The sequence below is a fragment of the Trichosurus vulpecula genome, chromosome 3 (genome assembly GCF_011100635.1).
Source record: "Trichosurus vulpecula isolate mTriVul1 chromosome 3, mTriVul1.pri, whole genome shotgun sequence".
Taxonomy (NCBI): domain Eukaryota; kingdom Metazoa; phylum Chordata; class Mammalia; order Diprotodontia; family Phalangeridae; genus Trichosurus; species Trichosurus vulpecula.
The window spans coordinates 206,362,194-206,380,339 of record NC_050575.1 but is presented as its reverse complement, the minus strand read 5'-3'; the positions used below and the strand labels follow the sequence as shown (position 1 = coordinate 206,380,339).

At 39.3% G+C, this 18,146-nt stretch overlaps 1 protein-coding gene across 1 annotated transcript in view; it reads right to left on the bottom strand.

The window, feature by feature from the left end:
- NUGGC (nuclear GTPase, germinal center associated) overlaps positions 1-18,146 on the bottom strand; it is an 85,845-nt gene that overhangs the window by 28,529 nt on the left and 39,170 nt on the right. Inside the window, exons 10-13 of the mRNA XM_036752089.1 lie at positions 16,139-16,228; positions 14,786-14,891; positions 12,545-12,678; positions 6,554-6,718 (exon numbers count right to left, since the gene is read on the bottom strand). Coding sequence (XP_036607984.1) covers positions 6,554-6,718; positions 12,545-12,678; positions 14,786-14,891; positions 16,139-16,228 — 495 coding nt within the window. The remainder of the gene's footprint in view (positions 1-6,553; positions 6,719-12,544; positions 12,679-14,785; positions 14,892-16,138; positions 16,229-18,146) is intronic.

Below are 18,146 nucleotides of genomic sequence, written 5' to 3'. Positions count from 1 at the left end.
ACTGATGAGGGCTTGAACTGAAGTGTGAATTAAGAGAAGGGATTAGCTGCAAGAAATGTTTTGAGACATGTATAACCTATGCCTGATTGCTTGCTGTCTCAGGGGTGAGGGAGGGGAGGGATAGAGGGACAGAATTTGGAATTCAAAACTTTAAATAGAAATGTTTAAAAATTGGAAAAAATAAATTAAAACTACTCCTACTCGGGAGCTTCAGATATTAAAAAAAAATTCCTGCCAAGTGTAAATGAGTTAATATCAGAGGGAAGGCACTAGTAATGTAGGAGGCAGAGGTAAGCAGAAAGAGAACTCCAAACATGGAGGACAAACAGTGCAAAACACAGACAGGAGATAGAATGTCACATATGAGAGCAGCAAGTAAGCCAGCTAGCTTTTTTGAAATGGGAAGGGAAGGGAGCAAAGTGTAAGAAGATTAGAAAGGTAGGAAGGATCCAGGTTGTGAAGGGCTTTAAACGATAAACTGAGGGTTTTTACATGTGATCCTAGAGATAAAGAGGAGCCATTTGAGTTTGTTGATAAATAGACCTGCACCTTAGGAAACTCAGTTTGACAGTTAAGTGGTGACTGAATTGAAGTCGGGAGAAACCTGAAACAGGGGGGCCAATTAGAAGGCTATTGCAATCATTGAGGCAAAAGGTGATGAAGGCCTATATTAGGGTGGTGACTGTGTGAATAGGGAAAAGAGGGTAAAATCAAGAGAAGCTGCAAAGACAAAAATGACTAAAAAAATTTCCAACTCTATTGTTTTATTCATTTTTGATTTGCTATTTTGTTTTTTCCCACTTGCATGTGGAGAGAATTTTGCCATTCTTTTTTCAGGTTTTGAGTTCCAGGTTCTTTCCCTCACTCCCCGAATTGGGAGAGTGAGTCATTTGACATGGGTTGTTCATATGTGGTCATGCAGATCACATTTCCATGTAGGTCCTGCTTTGAGGGAAAACATGGACAGGGAAGGATCTGGGAAAGATGGGCAAAGTAAAGAAAAAGTATCTTTAAAAAAAGAAAAGAAAGAAATGTCATGAGAGCAACAAGATTTAGCAGCTGACGTATGGGGTAAAGGAGAGTGAGAAGTCCAGAACAATGCCAAGATTGAGAACCTGAGAGACTGGAAACAGAACTAGAGAAGTTTGGAAGAAGGCAGATGTTTTGAGGGGAAAGATAAGTTCAATTTTGAACATGTTGAATTAAGATGTCTTCAGGACATCTTAAAATATCCAATGGGCAATTGGGGTGTGAGACTGAAGCTAAGGGAGGTATTGGGGATAGATAAACAAATAGACAGAGAGACAGATAGACAGACAGACAGATAGATAGATAGATAGATAGATAGATAGAGGCATTTAACCCAAGGAAGCCAAAGACAGAAACAAAGATCTCAGATATAAGAAAACAACTTATAGCAGCACTCTGGAAACACTGGAAACCATGTAAGTGCCATTGATTGGGGAATGACTGAACAAATCATGCTACGTGAATGGTATAAAATGGCATTGCCTTGTAAGAAATGTCAGACATGAGGAATTCAGAGAAACATGAGAGTTCTTGTATGAAGTGATGCAGAGCAAAGAAAGGAGAACCAAGAAATCAATATACGGGACTACAATAACACAAGCATTAAAGGTGGCTAAACTCTGCTCAACTGCAATACATAATTTTGTCCTGGAAGCACAGTATGGTAGAAATATTAGGGCATAGAAGTTAGGAAAAATCTATTGATACCAAATAAATTGTTGAATATGCTGCCTCCAGAAGGAATATGCTCCCCATTGTGGGAGCATATTGAATACAAGCCTCAAGCAGAGGCTGGGTGGCCACTTATTGGGGGCTATTGTAGAAGTGATCCTTGGTCAGTTTATGGTCCCTTCCAACTCTGAGATTTTATTTAACTCCAATGTTCTTGAGTTTTTAAGCAGCAGAATTCTGGGTATTATCTCATAGGATCTGAAACTGGAAGAAACTTTAGAGATAATTTAGTCCTATTGAATAGTGCTGGAACCAGCTCAAACTGTCAAGAGCTGATTATTAAATGACCAATGTGAGCATTTATACCTGAGAAATGAGCAATCACTACAAATCAAGGCTTAATTTATTATTGTGGGTTTTTTTAATTGTCTAAACTTGAGAAAGTGATGCAGAAAATGTTAATAATTCAGGTTGAACTTAAAAGTGAGTCCAACTTTGGGGGGGGGGGAGCAAGCTGGTTGTTAAACATTTACCAGTATACCAATCACTTTATTTTACAGATGAGGAAAACTAAGACACAGAAGGAGTAAGCAATTTACCTGAGGTCACATAGGCAATAATATCGTTGCTAGGACCTATGCTCTCATTCAGTACTCTTCTCACTATACGATGCTGTCTCCATGCTCTACAAAATGGTTTCAATTCATTCACTCCTTTTTTTCTTTACCGCTTTGTTTTTCCCTTTTCACCTCCAGCATCTCCCTGATGGACCATATTGCTGGACCAAGTGCCAATCTGTCTTAATCATTGTACTCCTAGCTCATGCTCATCTGCATACCTAAACTATTCATTGGCATAAAATACATCGCAGGCAGTTTCCTGAAAGGTATATGTAATACAGATCATTTCATGGAACCTTATGGATGATAAAATCTTTAGAAATACAAAATCCATAAAATATGCCATAGTTATGCTTTATTTCATTCCTCACAACCCAACTTACTGTATATACTGTTTTCTTGAGTCTATTTATTTCACTTTGCACATAAGTTTTTTCCCATGGTTCTCTGAATTCTTCATATTCATCAATATTTAAATTGTAAGCATTGCTGTTGTTGAGTTATTTGCAGTCATGTCCAATTCATCATGACCCCACTTGGGGTTTTCTCAGCAAAGACACTGGAGTAGTTTGCCATTTCTTTCTCCAGTTCATTTTACGAACGAGGAAACTGAGGTAAACTTGATTAAGTGACTTGCCCAGGGTCATATAGCTAGTAAGTGTCTAAGGCCGATTTGAACTCACAAAGATGAATCTTCCTGACTCCAGGCCTGGTACTCTATCTATTGTGCCACTTAGCTGCCCACGTTGTAAATAACTGTAAATAATAATTCTTAGTAATATTTTATTGTTCAGTCATTTCAGTCATGAACCCCATCTGGTGTTTTCTTGGAAAAGATACAGGAGTGGTTTGCTATTTTTTTCTCCAGTTCATTTTACAGATAAGGAAATTGAGACAAACAAGGTTAAGTGACTTGCCCAGGGGTTACACGGCTACTAAGTATCTAAGGTCAATTTTGAACTCAGGTCTTCCTGACTCCAGACCTGGAGCTCTATCCACCGTGCTACCTAGCTGCCCAAGTAATACTTACCCTAAGCTGTTAGGTTTGTATACTCTTGTGCCTTTTCTTCCTTTTTTCATTCTCTAACTATCCTGATCCTCATCTTCTTCAACCTTCTCATTTCTATCAGCCCTTCATTTTCCCTAAAGCCTCTACTTCCTCACCCATCACAGCTAGTGAAGACTCAGAAAAGAAAGCCCTCCCCCCTTCTCTTATCTGCTTCTCCTTCTGTTTTGCTGTAGGGTAAGACAGATTTCTATACTCAATTGAGTGTGGATGTTATTCTCTCTTAGAACCAATTCTGATGAGAGTAAGGTTCACTTACTCTCCCTCTTCCCCTCCCCTGTAAAAGCTGTTTCTTGCCTTTTTTATGTGAGATAATTTACATAGGGGGTGAATTCTTAAGAAGGAATACAGGTGATTAGGGGAAAAAATAGATCATTTCAATTATGTGAAACTGAAAAGCTTTTGCACAATTAGGAGAAGTAAAAAAAAAGGTCAATGAGGGGAAGTATTTCTATCAAAAATCTCTGATAAAAGTCTGATGTTCAAGATAAATAAGCAACTAACTGGAAAATATAGGACCAAAAACCATTCCTCAATAGATAAATGATCAAAGACTAAGAACAATTTTAGAGAGAATTGCAAACAATTTATGACCAAATAAGGGAAAGCTTCCAAATGACTAATAAGATAAATGCAAATCAAAACAAATCTAAGGCTTTACCTCACTCGAAGAAAACTGGCAAAGATGCCAAAAGATGTAAATAGTCAATGTTGGAAGGCTTGTGGGAAGAATGAGAATGCTAATGTTCTCTTAGTAGAGCTATGAATTGGTCTAAACATTCTGGAACCAATTTGGAATGACGCAAATAAAATGAGTAAAGCATCCATACCCTTTGATAAAGAAATACCACAGTGAGGCACAAAACTTAAGGAGGTCAGTGATGGAAGACGAAGCCACATAGACACCAAAATATTTATAACAGTACTTTTTATTGTAGCAAAGAATTAAAAACAAAGTAGATGCTCATCATTTGAAAGAAAAACTAAACAAGTTGCGGTCGATGAATACAATGAAATATTACTGTTATAAAGAACAATGAATAGGATGAATACAGAAAAATATGGGAAGCCTTCTATGAATTGTAAAGTGAAGTAAATAGATCCAGGAAAATAATATATACAACTATGATGTTCTTTCTAAATAGAAAGGACAACAAAACAAATGAAACCAAATGCTGTGAAATTATGATTACCAAGCTTTGCTCCAAAGGAGCCTAATGAGAAGGTACCTTCCCCACTTCTTTGCAAAGGTGGGAGACTATAGACATGGAACACTGTAGAAAATGTCAGACTCTTCTCATATGTCAGTTAGCTTGGCCAAATTGTTGTTTTTCTCCTTATTATGATTTGTTACAAGAGATGGCTCTCCCAGAGGGAAAAGGAGGATATAGTGAGAGAAAGTAAGTGATATAAAAACAGAAGATGCCAAAAAAATTTTATTTTTTAAAAAATAGGAGTGTTAAAAGGGCATTTTTTCTCAGATAAAAATAAGTAGTTAAAGGCTTTTAAACAGCAGCTATAGAAATACAAGGTACATAGTCAGCTATGAACAAACAAAGCCCAGAACATAAGTTAAAACCTTCTTCTTTAGGAAGATCAGAGTCAGAATAAGCAGCAAGATGTGTGAAGTTGAGAGAGGTGGTACTTAACTTGTACCTAGGTGTTTGTATTTGTTTTTGAAATTCAACAGTTGTTCTATATTGTATCCTGACATATTTGCGAGTACTAATTAGTGAGTAGGTGAATAATTTGTGCTATTCCTTTAATAAAGAGCTCTTTTTTATAGCAGAATCATAAACCAGAGGTAGCATGTTGTAATAAAACAAGCCCTACCTAGGGCCTTTGAATCATCAGAGTTGTGTTCACATTTCAGATCTGACATCTACTAACCAGAGAACGTGTCTAAGGCTCTTTACCTCATCTGTGAAATAAGGATTATAATACTTGTATTATCTAATGGAGTTATCATGAGAAAATCACCTTATAAGCCTTAATGTGTATTATGATTATCCTGCACCTATCTGGTGTCTCATTTTTGGTCTCCTTTGCTGAATCAGCATCCATCTCCCATCCCATAATCACAAATATCCACGAGGCCTAGTCCCGGAACTCTTTCTCTTCCCTCTCTGTAACCCTCATTTGGTGATATCATCTGCTCCCATGTGCCAAATTACCATTTCTACATAGATGATGCCCAAATCTATATATCCAGCCCTGATTTCTTTCTTGAGCTTTAATCCCCTCATCACCAGCTGCCCGTTAGACATTTCCACCTGGAGGTCCCAGGAGCTCAAACTCAACATTTCCTACATAGAACTCACCTACCTCAGGCTTTACACCTAACAAATATTCGTTCAACGGATTCCATGCTAATTAAACTAATCTATGGGTTAGTTTAATTGCTTTGTCTATGGGCCTTAATCCAAGAAACAACCATTCTATTAGTAGTAGCTCCTGGAATGGAGGAGAGACTATTTAGGAGGAAGGAGAAAAAAAGGGAATAAGTGTTTGTAGAGCACCTACTGTATGCTAGGCACTGTGATAAGTGCTTTAAATATATATAGATATAGATATAGATATAATTTCATTTTATCCTTATAACAACTTTGTGAGGTAGATGCTGTTATTATCTCCATTTTACAGTTGGGGAAACTGAGGCTCACAGCCATTAAGTGACTTGCCCTGGGTCACCCAACTATCAAGTGTCTGAGGCCAGATTTGAACTTATATCTTCCTGACTCCACACCCAGCTCTCTATCCATGAGGCAATTAGCTACCCCAAGAAGGAAAACCAGACCTGCTAAGTTTCAGCAAGTATCACAATCACTTTATACACTTAAGTTGGCAGATTCAACACAACTCAAAGGAGGTTCAAAACTGATAGGTGAGGGGCAGCTAGGTGGCACAGTGAGTAGAGCACCAGCTCTGGAATCAGGAAGACCTGAATTCAAATCCAGCCTCAGACACTTGACACACTTACTAGCTGTGTGACCTTGGGCAAGTCACTTAACTCCAGTTGCCTTGCCTTCCCCCTACCAAAAAAAAAAATAAAACTGATAGGTGCAGGTAAGATAGGTGCAAATGGACAAATAAGATTTTCTCACTCCACATTTTAATAACATCATAATTTTTCTCTAGAACATAGGGGAAAAGAAGAATCACTCACGGTTAGACATCCACTGAGGATTCTTCGGTAGGAATCCCTGGCATCCCTCACCCCTTCCTGCAGAGGCTGTTCTACCTGGGTAAAGCACTGGTCCACATCCTTCTCCAGCAACTGTATTCTCTCTTCCACAAATCTCCGAAGGCTGCTCAAGTGAAGATGTTCATTCTGGACAGCAGAAACCACAAGAGATGTTACCTTATAACCCCAGGGGAAAGCAACAGCATCCTCCTATCCAGGGCATCCCCTCCTGGCTAATCAACAAAGCCATAACTAGGTCCTGGTGCTTTAGAAAAATAAGGACAACCAAAATCTATGCCCTCTCCCTTTACATAGCAGTCCTCTATCCCTAGACCACAAAGGCTCCCATCACCCCATAATGTTTATCTGACCACCCTGCTCCCTTATCTGGTTCCAGGCCATCAGGCCCTGAGGGTCTATCACCATGGGGCCCTTTCCCAAGGCCCACATTCCCCTACCACCATATCCCCTGCCTGTTGACACCTTCCCCTCCCCACCTCCTCTTATCGTTTGAGGAGTTAGGGTTACCGCAGGGTCAGGGCTGTACCCAACTAGGGAGAAATATGGTTCCCACCCCATCTCAACCCCTCAACTGAATTTGTCTTAGTCATAAATTTTCCTAGCTATGGATCTATTAATCATCAGTTACTCTCAAAAAGATGGTGGGATTTTAATGGACTACAAGTTCAGCACGAGTTAACAATGTGATGTGATAGCCAAAAAAAAAAAAACCTAATAGGATCTTGGAATACATTGACTCGTACATGGTGAATGAGAATAGTGACTGTCCCATTGTACTCTCTGTCCTGGTCAGAACATTTTGTTCAGTTCTGTGTGGCACAATTTAGGAAGGACATTGATCAAGTGGAGGGTGTTCAGAGAAGGCTGACCAGGATCGTGTTATAGGAGATGATGGGACTCAAAGCTTGCACCATTTAAGGGCCACATGAAAGAACTGGGGACATTCAACTTGCAGGGGAGAAGACTTAGGGAGGAACATGATAGCGGTGTTCCAGCCTTTGAAAGGTAGTCACCCAAAAGAGAGATTAATTTGGTCTGCTTAGACCTAGAGGGAGGGAACAAAAGTGAGAGGTGGCAGGTACAAAGAGGCAATTTGAAACTCAATGTCAAGAAATACCTCCTAATAATTTAAGAATGCAGTGGAAAAGGATGGGCTCCCCCTGATTGGAATTCTAAAAGCAAGGACCAGATGATGATTTGTTGGTTTCTTACAGAGTGCTATTGTTATTGTATTCATTTTACAAATGAGGAAACTGAGTCCCAGAGTGGTTAAATGACTTGCTCAGGACTACAAAGCTAGTAAGTGTCCAAGGCAGAATTAGAACTCAGGTCTTCCTGACTCTGAGTCCAACTTCCCTGGTAACAAAGTAGTTCCGTTAAGCAAAACAAAATAACACATTGAACTTGACTGATAATGGATGTCTCATTCTGCAGCTAGGGTCCACCACCTCTGTGTTGAGAAGAGGTAATTCCACTTCACTATCAGTCTTTGCCTTGGTCTTTTCATTTTTTTGTAAAATGAAAAGGTTGGACCAGGTGATCACTAAGGTCCCTCCCCCATTCTAAAGTTCAATGATTCTACATACAAGACCCTGTGACCCTGTGAAGAAGTGACCAAGGGAGTGAGTTCTCAGGGCTCAAAAGAAAACAGTGAATAACTGGGAAGAAAAAAAACTATTATTTAAAAATTATTTATTTCCTAAACTCTCAATTTATCTGAGTTATGATGTAAAGAGTTACATTTTTAATTGACCTTGTACATCTTTAGGGCTTTTTTTCAGAACTAAAAATAACTGACAAGAGTCCCTCTCCAAACTTTCCAACAAAGGGTTGAGACCAAACATCCAAATCTAAGGCCAAGGAATTTTTGGAAAATTTACTGTTCACAATCCAATCAGATAGCTATCACAAAAGCGGCATGGAACATTCATCTCCCTACCTTTCCCCACCACCACTTCTATCCTTCTACTTCCAATCACCCAGTGACTAGCTCCAAAGACAGAAATACGTCCTAGAATTTGGCTACACCTCAAAATTAGGAGAGAATGGCATGCAGTGCAGACCTTTCACCAGTTGTTTTGTAAGATACTTTTCCTTGTATTTGTAAAAATAAACCAGCCTTGCAGGGGACCACAACTGCCTGGTTTTCCATAAATGTTTCCAAAAGCAATCTATTGCTGGGTGGAAAACCTGATTTCATCCCAAAAGAAATTTTTTCCCAGAAAGAAGTTCAAATATTCTTCCAGAAGCTGCAGAGAACCAAGGATGGATGTGGGACATGCCCTTTCCCAAGGATTTTTTACCCCACAAATTATATACAAAATAAACATCACAAGAACCAAGCTTAAAAGGAAAAAAAATAATAATAATACAGGATGTAAAAAAGTCTTAGTGCAGATTTAAGCTATTTACCCTTAAAGCTTCACTAAGACTTTTGAGAAACCCTGTACATTTTGCTATTTAGTAAGCCGTAAATCATTGACTCATGAGACGTCAGCATATAAAGGGACCTCATAGGTCATCTAACTCAATAACTACCTGAAATAGGAATTCTCTCTACCATGTCACCAGCAAGTGGTCATCCAGTCTCTGCTTGAACACCCTAATGAGAGAGCTCAGTGCCTTTAGAAGCAGATCATTCCACTTCTGGACAGCTCAAATTCTTAGGAAGTTCTCCCTTATATTGAGTTGATATTTTTGTCTCTCTGTGAGACAAAACTGATCCCTCTTACACAATGTAACCCTTCAAACACCTGTTATTTTCCCTAAGTCTTAAGTTCAATCTGTGATTTGGATGGGGGATGGGGTAGACAGGAAGACACAGATGTCCCCATAAACGTTCCCCATGTTCGCCTGTCTCTCCTTGGCTTCATCCACACCAGTTTAAAAAGTGAACATTTTACTAAAACTGCAAAGCACATCTGCTTAGCTAGTGTCGTTTGTTAATTGCTACCTATGTGAACTTGGATAAGTCACTGCAATCCCATGAACTAGACTTCATTATCTGTCACATATGGTGCTCTTCCCCAGGCGACTCTCTAAAGACAGTAAGTTACAGGGAAGGTCCCAGTTTGCATAGGTAGGAGGGATTTCCTCATCAGAAATGATCCCCAACCAAATAAATCAAAGGGAATTTTTAAAAGGCAGTTGAATTAAATAATGATCCCTCTCCATTACTGACATTCAGACAATTAACATGGCATGGTGGCCATCTCTCCTCCCTTCCTCTCTTCTCACATCCCACCATCCTGGCCACACTCCTGGGACCAGCCATCCCCATTTCTTTCTGCACCATCTTCAAACCTTATTGCTTAGTTTTAACACAGCCAACCAAGATGTGACCCTCTGAAGAGAGAAAGGAAGGGAGGAGCATGGTGAGTAGTGGGCATCAAGCACTAAATAATACTGAACTCGAAGGGATCCTAGGAATCATTTCATCCAGTCATTTTATTTCACATGTACCATTTAGTGGCAGCAAGTCTCTGGTGCTCAATGTTTTCCTCTCCATTTTTCTGCCACCTCTAGAGAGAACTTGAAATGTGGGGGCTAAATTACACATAACTTCTAATATAAAGTGTTGCAAAAAATCAGGTAAATGACTTGCTCTAAGACACAAATTAGGAGGTAGCAGAGCTTTGGGGCCAATTCTCTCCTAACTCTCAGCCTAGGACTCTTTTCACTCTCCTACCTCATTATCAAACCTATCCCATATTCTTTATGAGGTTCATAACACCCTGGATCCCTTCTGAAACCTAAAAGAGGGTGGGTTCTTGGGAAGTGTTCCCTGAATCATAATGACTAAGTCTATTAATAGAAGAAAAGGAATGGAAAAAAGATAATTTAGAGGAGAGTAATTGAATAAGGTAAAAGATAGCCTCTTGATTCCTTCCTGAAACTATCTTCCCACTTCCTTTATCTCTCACTATACAAAAAAGCACGTGCCACAGTGGGACCTTTAAAAACCAGTCATTTGATTTGTTGGTAACATGCCAGAAAAGGGTGAGCAGAAAACATGAGACACAGCATGGGCAAGAGAGCTTGCAGCATGGAGCAATTGGCCTGGGACCCCATGTCGTGGTGGTAGCACAGAGAAAAGTGGGAGGAAACCTCCAAGGACCATCAGACTCCAGATTTCACCTGGCCATTGACAAGGAAGGAGATGCTGTGCTGGGTAGAGATCACTATCTGTCATGAGGAGAGACTTTTCCCTTTCCCCTTTTGTGACTTTGATATGGGGCTATGTTTGATAGTCCTCCTCTGCAGGTACCTTCTGGGTAGAGATGTTCTCACAAACTCAGCCACTCAGGAACTTTATGTTGGATTTTTTTTTTGTTTTTTATTCATCCATTCAGTAAATGTACTTTAATCTATCGAATGAGCCTGTGGCATGTGAAGCTGGAAAGATGATAGGAATTTTAATGGAGGTAAGATCTGAGCCTTTTCAACAAAATTATGAATTTTTGAATCCTCTTACTTCCCAGCCCCTACCAAATAAGAAAAGATAGAACTAGGCTGGTTTTTAAGGCACCAAGAGGCTGGGAACCTGGGGGAACCTCCAGCTTGCAGAGAGAGCCTAAGGCTAATGACTCCCAGTCCAGCTCTCTTTCCTACACTATATTACATTACCTTTCATATTCTTTAGGAGATTCACAATGCACTGGACCCCTCATTTTAGGCAACAAAAAAACCCCTCCATTCATAAAGAGTATATCATCCGAGCCATCTTATTACTTGTATTGAATTTGTACAAGAAAAGGAAATAAAGAATAACTTAAGGAGAAGTCATTGACTGGTTAGTCATTAAAAGAAAGTATCTGAAGTATGCCACCACAGTCACTAAACTGTGCATCCCTTCTGACCCAGCAATGCCATTAGTAGGCTTGTACCAAAGGAGATCAAAGAAAAAGCTTTATTGACCCGTATATACAAAACTATTTCAAGTGGTTATTTTTGCTAGACCAAAGAACTGCCATCAGTTAGAGAAAGGCTAAACAAATTGTGGCATATGAATGCAATGGAATATTATTGCACCATAAGAAATAACAAAAGGGATGGTTTCAAAGAAGTTTGTGAAAATTTGTGTGAATTGAAGCAAAATTAAATGTGCAGAACTAGGAGAATTTAGTTGTAAAGGAAAATATCTTTAAAACACTTAAGATTTTTTTTTATCAGTACGATAACCAACCATGATCCCAGCGAACTCATGATGAAGCATGCTATCTCATGCCAGAAAGATGATGAACTCAAGGTTCCACACCAAGACATAAATTTTTGGATGTGGCTAATGCATGAATTTGCTTAGCTTGAGTATGTATATTTGTTACAGTGATTTTGTGGAGGGTGCTTTTTTTTCCAACTTGGCAGGAAGGAGGTGAAGTGAAGGAAGAGGGTAGCAAGACGGTTTTGAATAAAAGGAAAAGAAAGAAAAGAGGATCATTAAAGCATTTTTAATGCACAGAAAACAGAAACTTTGAAAATGGCCTGTTGAACTTATTATTTGCTTAAAAGGAAAACCAATCTATAAGTAATAGGGATTCACAGTTTCATGTAAACTCTTCATTTCCCATTCTACTTTATATGGCAAAGTGCGGATTTTATTTTGTTGAGTCCAAAATAAAAAAAAGAAAAAAGAAATAAAAAAGAAAATCTATAGGCTCTTTCCTCCAACTGCCTTACTCTTCCAAATGCTTTCTGTCACTTCCCTTCATCTCTCGCCATTGGATGGATTTGTTTCAGAACTACAATAAAAATTATCATTTCACTTTTCCCTGGTCCATTTTGGGGATATTTTCCAAGACTCTAATCATTTTTGTGGCCCTCTTTTAGATTCCTTGAATTTAGCTTCTTCTTTGAAAGAGAAAGAAGAAAGTATCAGAAGGTAGTTTTCAGTGGGCACTTAGTTGATGGGCAAACCCTTTAGCAGCAGGGGACTGTATCTAGATCCTTCCATACCATCAGACCATCCTGAGAGTTAAAAGTGTCTGTGAGTAACAGGATTCCGAAAGCCTCTGTAACGTACTCAGTCACAGTCTTCCTCTTCTTCTCCAGAAACTTTTTCCTGATATAGTCTCTTAATTTCGAGATTTCTGGAATTTACCAAAAACACAATCAGGAATACCACCAGAAGCACTAGTATGGTTTACTGAATAGAAAGCCTGTCTTAGAACTAGGAACAATAAGAGTAATAAGCTAGCATTCATTTAGTACTTTATGGTTTGCATAGTGCTTTACAAATATTTCATGTTATCCTCTCAATAACCCTGGGAGATTGGTATTATTTATTATCCCCATTTTATAGTTGAGGAAACTGAGGCATTCAGAGGTTAAGTGGCTTGCCCTAGGTTGTATAGCTAATGTGTCCAAGGCTGGACTCGAACTCAGGTCTTTCTGACTCCAGGTCCAGTGCTCTAGCCACTGCGCCACCCAGAGGAGCCCAGGTCCTCTGACTACAAATTCAATATTCTTTTCATGGAAATTGGAAGAACAGTTTGCCACAGGATCATGAATCAGGATGGGACTAGGTTTTGTCCAGAGCCTACCAGGGGGTGACGCCAACTACACTGACCTTGCAGAGAGCCACTTTTTTTCCATGCCTAAAGTCTGTAAGAGGACATGAGAGATCAATACATACAAAATATTCATCTTGTGTATTTATCTGCATAGAATATAGCAGAGGCATCAGACACACATTTGGCTGCTGGATCAGATTAAAATGTAATTGGAAAATGTTTAACAAAATAAATAAAAATACAATAGGACGCAGATAATGTTAATATATGGTTTTCTAATTAAATATGTGGCCCACAAGGATCCTTATGTACAGTTTAGTGGCCCCCACTTCTATTTCAGTTGGACAGTATTGGAATAACATATGGAGTGTAGGGAAAGAGAGTCACATTCAAGATAGCGTGGATTCACATTTACCAGTCAGGTTAGTCCCAGGGCATATGTAGGTGGAGGGTTTTGGTTGCTCTAATTACCATTTTTCCATATACTTATGGCACTATAGAAACATAGGATATGTAATATTCTAGAGTCATAGGATCCTAGGTTTAGAACTGGAAGGAACCTCAGGAACCATCTAACCTGACAGCTTTATTTTACAGATGAAGAAATTGGAGCCCAGAGAGTAACTCACCCAAGGTTACACAGGTGCTGGGATTTGAATCCAGGTCATCTGATGCCAATTTCAAAATAACCTCAGCTTGTCAAAGATGGGTGAGGCAAAAATCCCCAGGCAGGAGGATTCTAGTTGAGACCCAACTCAGTCCTAAACCTCCACCAAATCAGAATTCATAAGCTATTACACGCACTCGCGTTTCAAAGGTGGCAATATGGTATAAAGGAAAGCACTTTGGCTTTAAAGTCTTAGGACCTGGATTCAAATTTCACCTTTGATACTTATTGCCTCCATGGCCTTGGATAAATAACTTCTCTGGGACTCAATTTCCTTATATGTAAAATTAGTAGAATGGACAAGATGGCCTCTGAGGTCCCTTCCATGTTCATATCTACTATTCTAGGAAAATATAGGGCCACTAAGACTCTTGATACACATGTCCTTAAACCAAACCAGCTAGTGAATACCAGCCTTACCTTACCTGCCTTTCCTTTGTCCAAGCCAGGTGTTTCATCATACACAGGTAAATAAACAGATAACTCATTAGTTTACCTATTTATTAAATGTCAGCTTGTTCAGGGGACTATGCTAGGCACTGGGGAAGGCAGTTTAAAATAGATTAAATTTAATTTAATCTATTGAAATTTAATCTCAATAAATTAGATTAGATTAAAGTTTAAATTAGATATGGTGTCTACCTTCAGGCAGTTTATAATCTAGTACGGGGGTCAGCAAACCACAGTCCACAGACCAAATTCAGTCTGCTGCCTGTTTTTATCTGTCCTAGGAGCTAACTAGCTAGTTCTCTTGGCTCCACATCCAATGCTCTTTCCACTATCTCATGTTGCCCCCATGCTAGGGACTATGCTAGGATTTTAGTCCCAAGCTATTGTGGGAACAGACACAATAGTAATGTTAAAAAGATACTCATTTTTGCCAATAGGTGAAGAAGCTAGGACATGATAGGTTGATGAGATATATGCTTAGAAAGAACAAAAAAAAACACTAAGGGTCAAGCTTAACCTTGGCAGATTAAACACTTTAGGAAAAAGGAAGTGAAAAATTCACATTACCAGTCTCTTCCTCATTAAGTAACTCCTGCCGCCAATACTCCTGAGCACTGACTGTGTACACCAGATCTGAGGCTTCTAGAACCTTGGAGTCAGTAGGTAGTTTTCTCTAAAATGAAAGAGATATGCACTGAATATAATGATTCAACTTACAGAAAGCAAGAAGCCAATGACCCTAACAATACCCTCTAGCAAATCCTAACAGGCTCACTTCTAGCTCCTTAAGAGCCCCCTGAGAGACAGGAGTGTAACAAGGATAGGGTAGTTGGGGTTTTGTCCTAGGACAGAAAATTTAGAGGGTGCTAACAACATTACCTTGGGAGCACTTCTTCCTCTATCCAGCTACACCCATCTCAGTAGTGGCATGCTTATTTCCCTCAGTGGTCATACTTTTAGAGTATAGAAACCTTGAGGTAACCCCAGGCTGTACTTCCTCTCCCAAGAAGAGAATTATATTTTGATAGAAAAAGCATGTGCCAAATATTCTTTCTCGGGCTATATGCCTAGGTAAGCCTAGCTGACTTGTAGATAGCTGGCACAGTCGATAGAATGCCAGGCCTGGAGTCAGGAAGACTCATCTTCCTAAGTTCAAATTTGGCCTTAGACACTTACTAGCTATGTGACCCTGGGCAAGTCACTTAACCCTGCTTGCCTCAGTTTCCTCATCTGTAAAATGAGCTGGAGAAGGAAATGGCAAATCATTCCAGTATCTTGGCCAAGAAAACCCAAAATGGGTTCTCGAAGAGTTGGACACAACTGAAAATGACTCACAACAAACTGAGCTACTGGTCTTACAAAGCCATGAAGTGATGAGAAATCTCACACTAGAGACTTGAGTCTAAGGCTATGTGACAAGAACAAATCTACCATTTTGTACTGAATCCTTCTGGACATGATGCGTCTCAATGAACAATTGCTAAGCCATGCCATTCCCAATGGGCCACCATAGTTATTGTAGTTGACAGTACACAGTACAAAGTTTTGGACAGGTTTTCAGCAAGCACCCTATATTTATTCATGATGCCCCCCCACCTCACTGCTACAGCGGAATTGTGAGTCAATATGAGTCACCAAGCCAAGCTGCTAGAGGCTAGGGCCGGGGATGCGGAGGCCGGAGCTAAAGCTGTATGTTTCCTTGCTACTCACAAACAGGACCATCCAGTTTTTTTCAATCATTTCTACATAGTTCCTAGAAAAGCTCTTGCTGCTGCTAAGAGTAGCAACAGCCTTCTAAGAGAGAGATTATTTTGTGAGAAAAAAATTAGAGATATGCTCAAAATTGCAGGGGAGGGGGAGGAGATGTTGAAGAAGGATTGATTTACAAAAGTGAAAATACACAGGGAACAGCAAATTCACCTTCAGTTTTTCCTTGAGTGTCCTGTTCTTTTGCAGATTCACAGCTTCATTTCTCTCCAAAATTGCATCACGCTGACTTTCAATCACCCTCTAGGTGGTTAAGAGAAATGAAAGCATGTTAATAATTATTATTACAAATAACTATGGCATATTATTTATTCTCTATAATGATGTCATTATAGTTTATATTATATATTCAGTGATATGCCAATGCTACAACATATTATATTATTTATGTAATAGTATTTATTATTATTAGGGCAGATGGTGGCACAGTGGCTAGACTGTCAGGCCTGGAGTCAGGAAGACCTGAGTTCAAATCCAGCCTTAGACACTTACTAGCTGTGGACCCTGGGCAAGTCACTTAACTTTGCCTCAGTTTCCTCATCTGTAAAATGAGCTGGAGAAGGAAATGGCAAACTACTCCAGTGTCTTTGCCAAGAAAACCCCAAATGGGGTCACAAAGAGTCGGGCAGCGCTGAAAAACAATTTATTATCATTAATGATTATATAACTGTGTTATATAATTATATTTTGTAATATTATTATCATTATTAGGGCTAGGTCCACGGCACACCGGATGGAGCACTGAACCCAGAGTCATAAGATCTGATTTCAAGCCTAGCTGTAGATACTAGCTGTGTGACCCCAGGCAAGTCCCCAGTCAAGGCCCTCTCAGCCTCAGCTTTTTCACCTGTGAAGTGGAGATAATCATATCCACTACCTCATAGGGTCGTTGAAAGGATCAAATGAGATCATAGGTGAAGAACTTTGAAAACCTTAAAGAGCTAGACAAATACTAGCTCTGGTTATTAAGTATGTTAAATGATAAGGGCTGCCATTTACATAGTATCGTTAAGGTTTTTGCAAAATATTTTACATGTATTCCATACGTAATCTCATTTGAATTTCACAACAACCCCGTGTGGTAGTTATAACATATTTTATTATCTCCATAAAGAAAGTGAGACTAGTAAAGGTTGAGTAACTTGGTCTAGGTCGTGCAGCAAGTAGGTGTTGGACACAGGATTTGAACCCAGGATTTCCAGATTCCTTTTCCAGCTTGCCATCCACTACGCTATGCTGCCTCTCCAATAGTCTGATAAATGCTAATTGAATATCCCCACAACCACGGCTAACAAGTAAGTGATAAAGATGGACTACTAGACAGAATGAACTTTATATAGTTTATATTACATAATATATAATTATATTATATATTATTACCTTATATATTATTTACTATGCTACTTATATATTAAATATAGTTTGTATTACAACAAATCATATAAACAGAATAATTTATATTCTGAAGTCACAGAATCTTAAGAATTAAGGAAAGGACCTCAGAGAGAACTTAATTCAAACTCCGATCCAGTGCCAAAAGTCCCTCTACTGAACCCCAGAGAGATGGTCATCTTGTTGTTGTTCAGGAGTTTCGGTCCTGTCTGACTCTTTGTGACCCTATTGGAGGTATCCAATGATACTGGAGTGGTTTGCCATTTCTTCTCCAGCTCGTTAACAGATGAAGAAACTGAAGCAAACAGGGTTAAGTGACTTGCCCAAGGTCACACAGTAAGTGTCTGAGACTAGATTTGATTTCAGTTCTTACTGACTCCAGGCCTAGGGCTCTATCCACTGTACCAACTACCCGCCCCAATGGTCATTTAGCATCTCCTAGAACATTCCTCATGAAAGGGAGTTCACTGCTTCACAAGGTAGCTGGTACCATTGTTGAACACATCTAATTTTTAAGATAAAGCTCCATTTGCTCCCTTTAATTTCCACTCAACCTTACTTCCACAAACGAAAACAAAACAAAATATGTCTATACCCCTTTCCAAATGACAGCCCTTCAGATATTTCAAGATATCCATCCTATCTCCCTTTAGTCTGGTTAAAATGAATGCTGCAAAAGTACGGTAAAAGGAAGTCCTCTTACCCCACCCCTGCCCTGGCTTTTATTAAGTGCCTATATAGAATATTTTGTGCTAGGTATTATGAATAC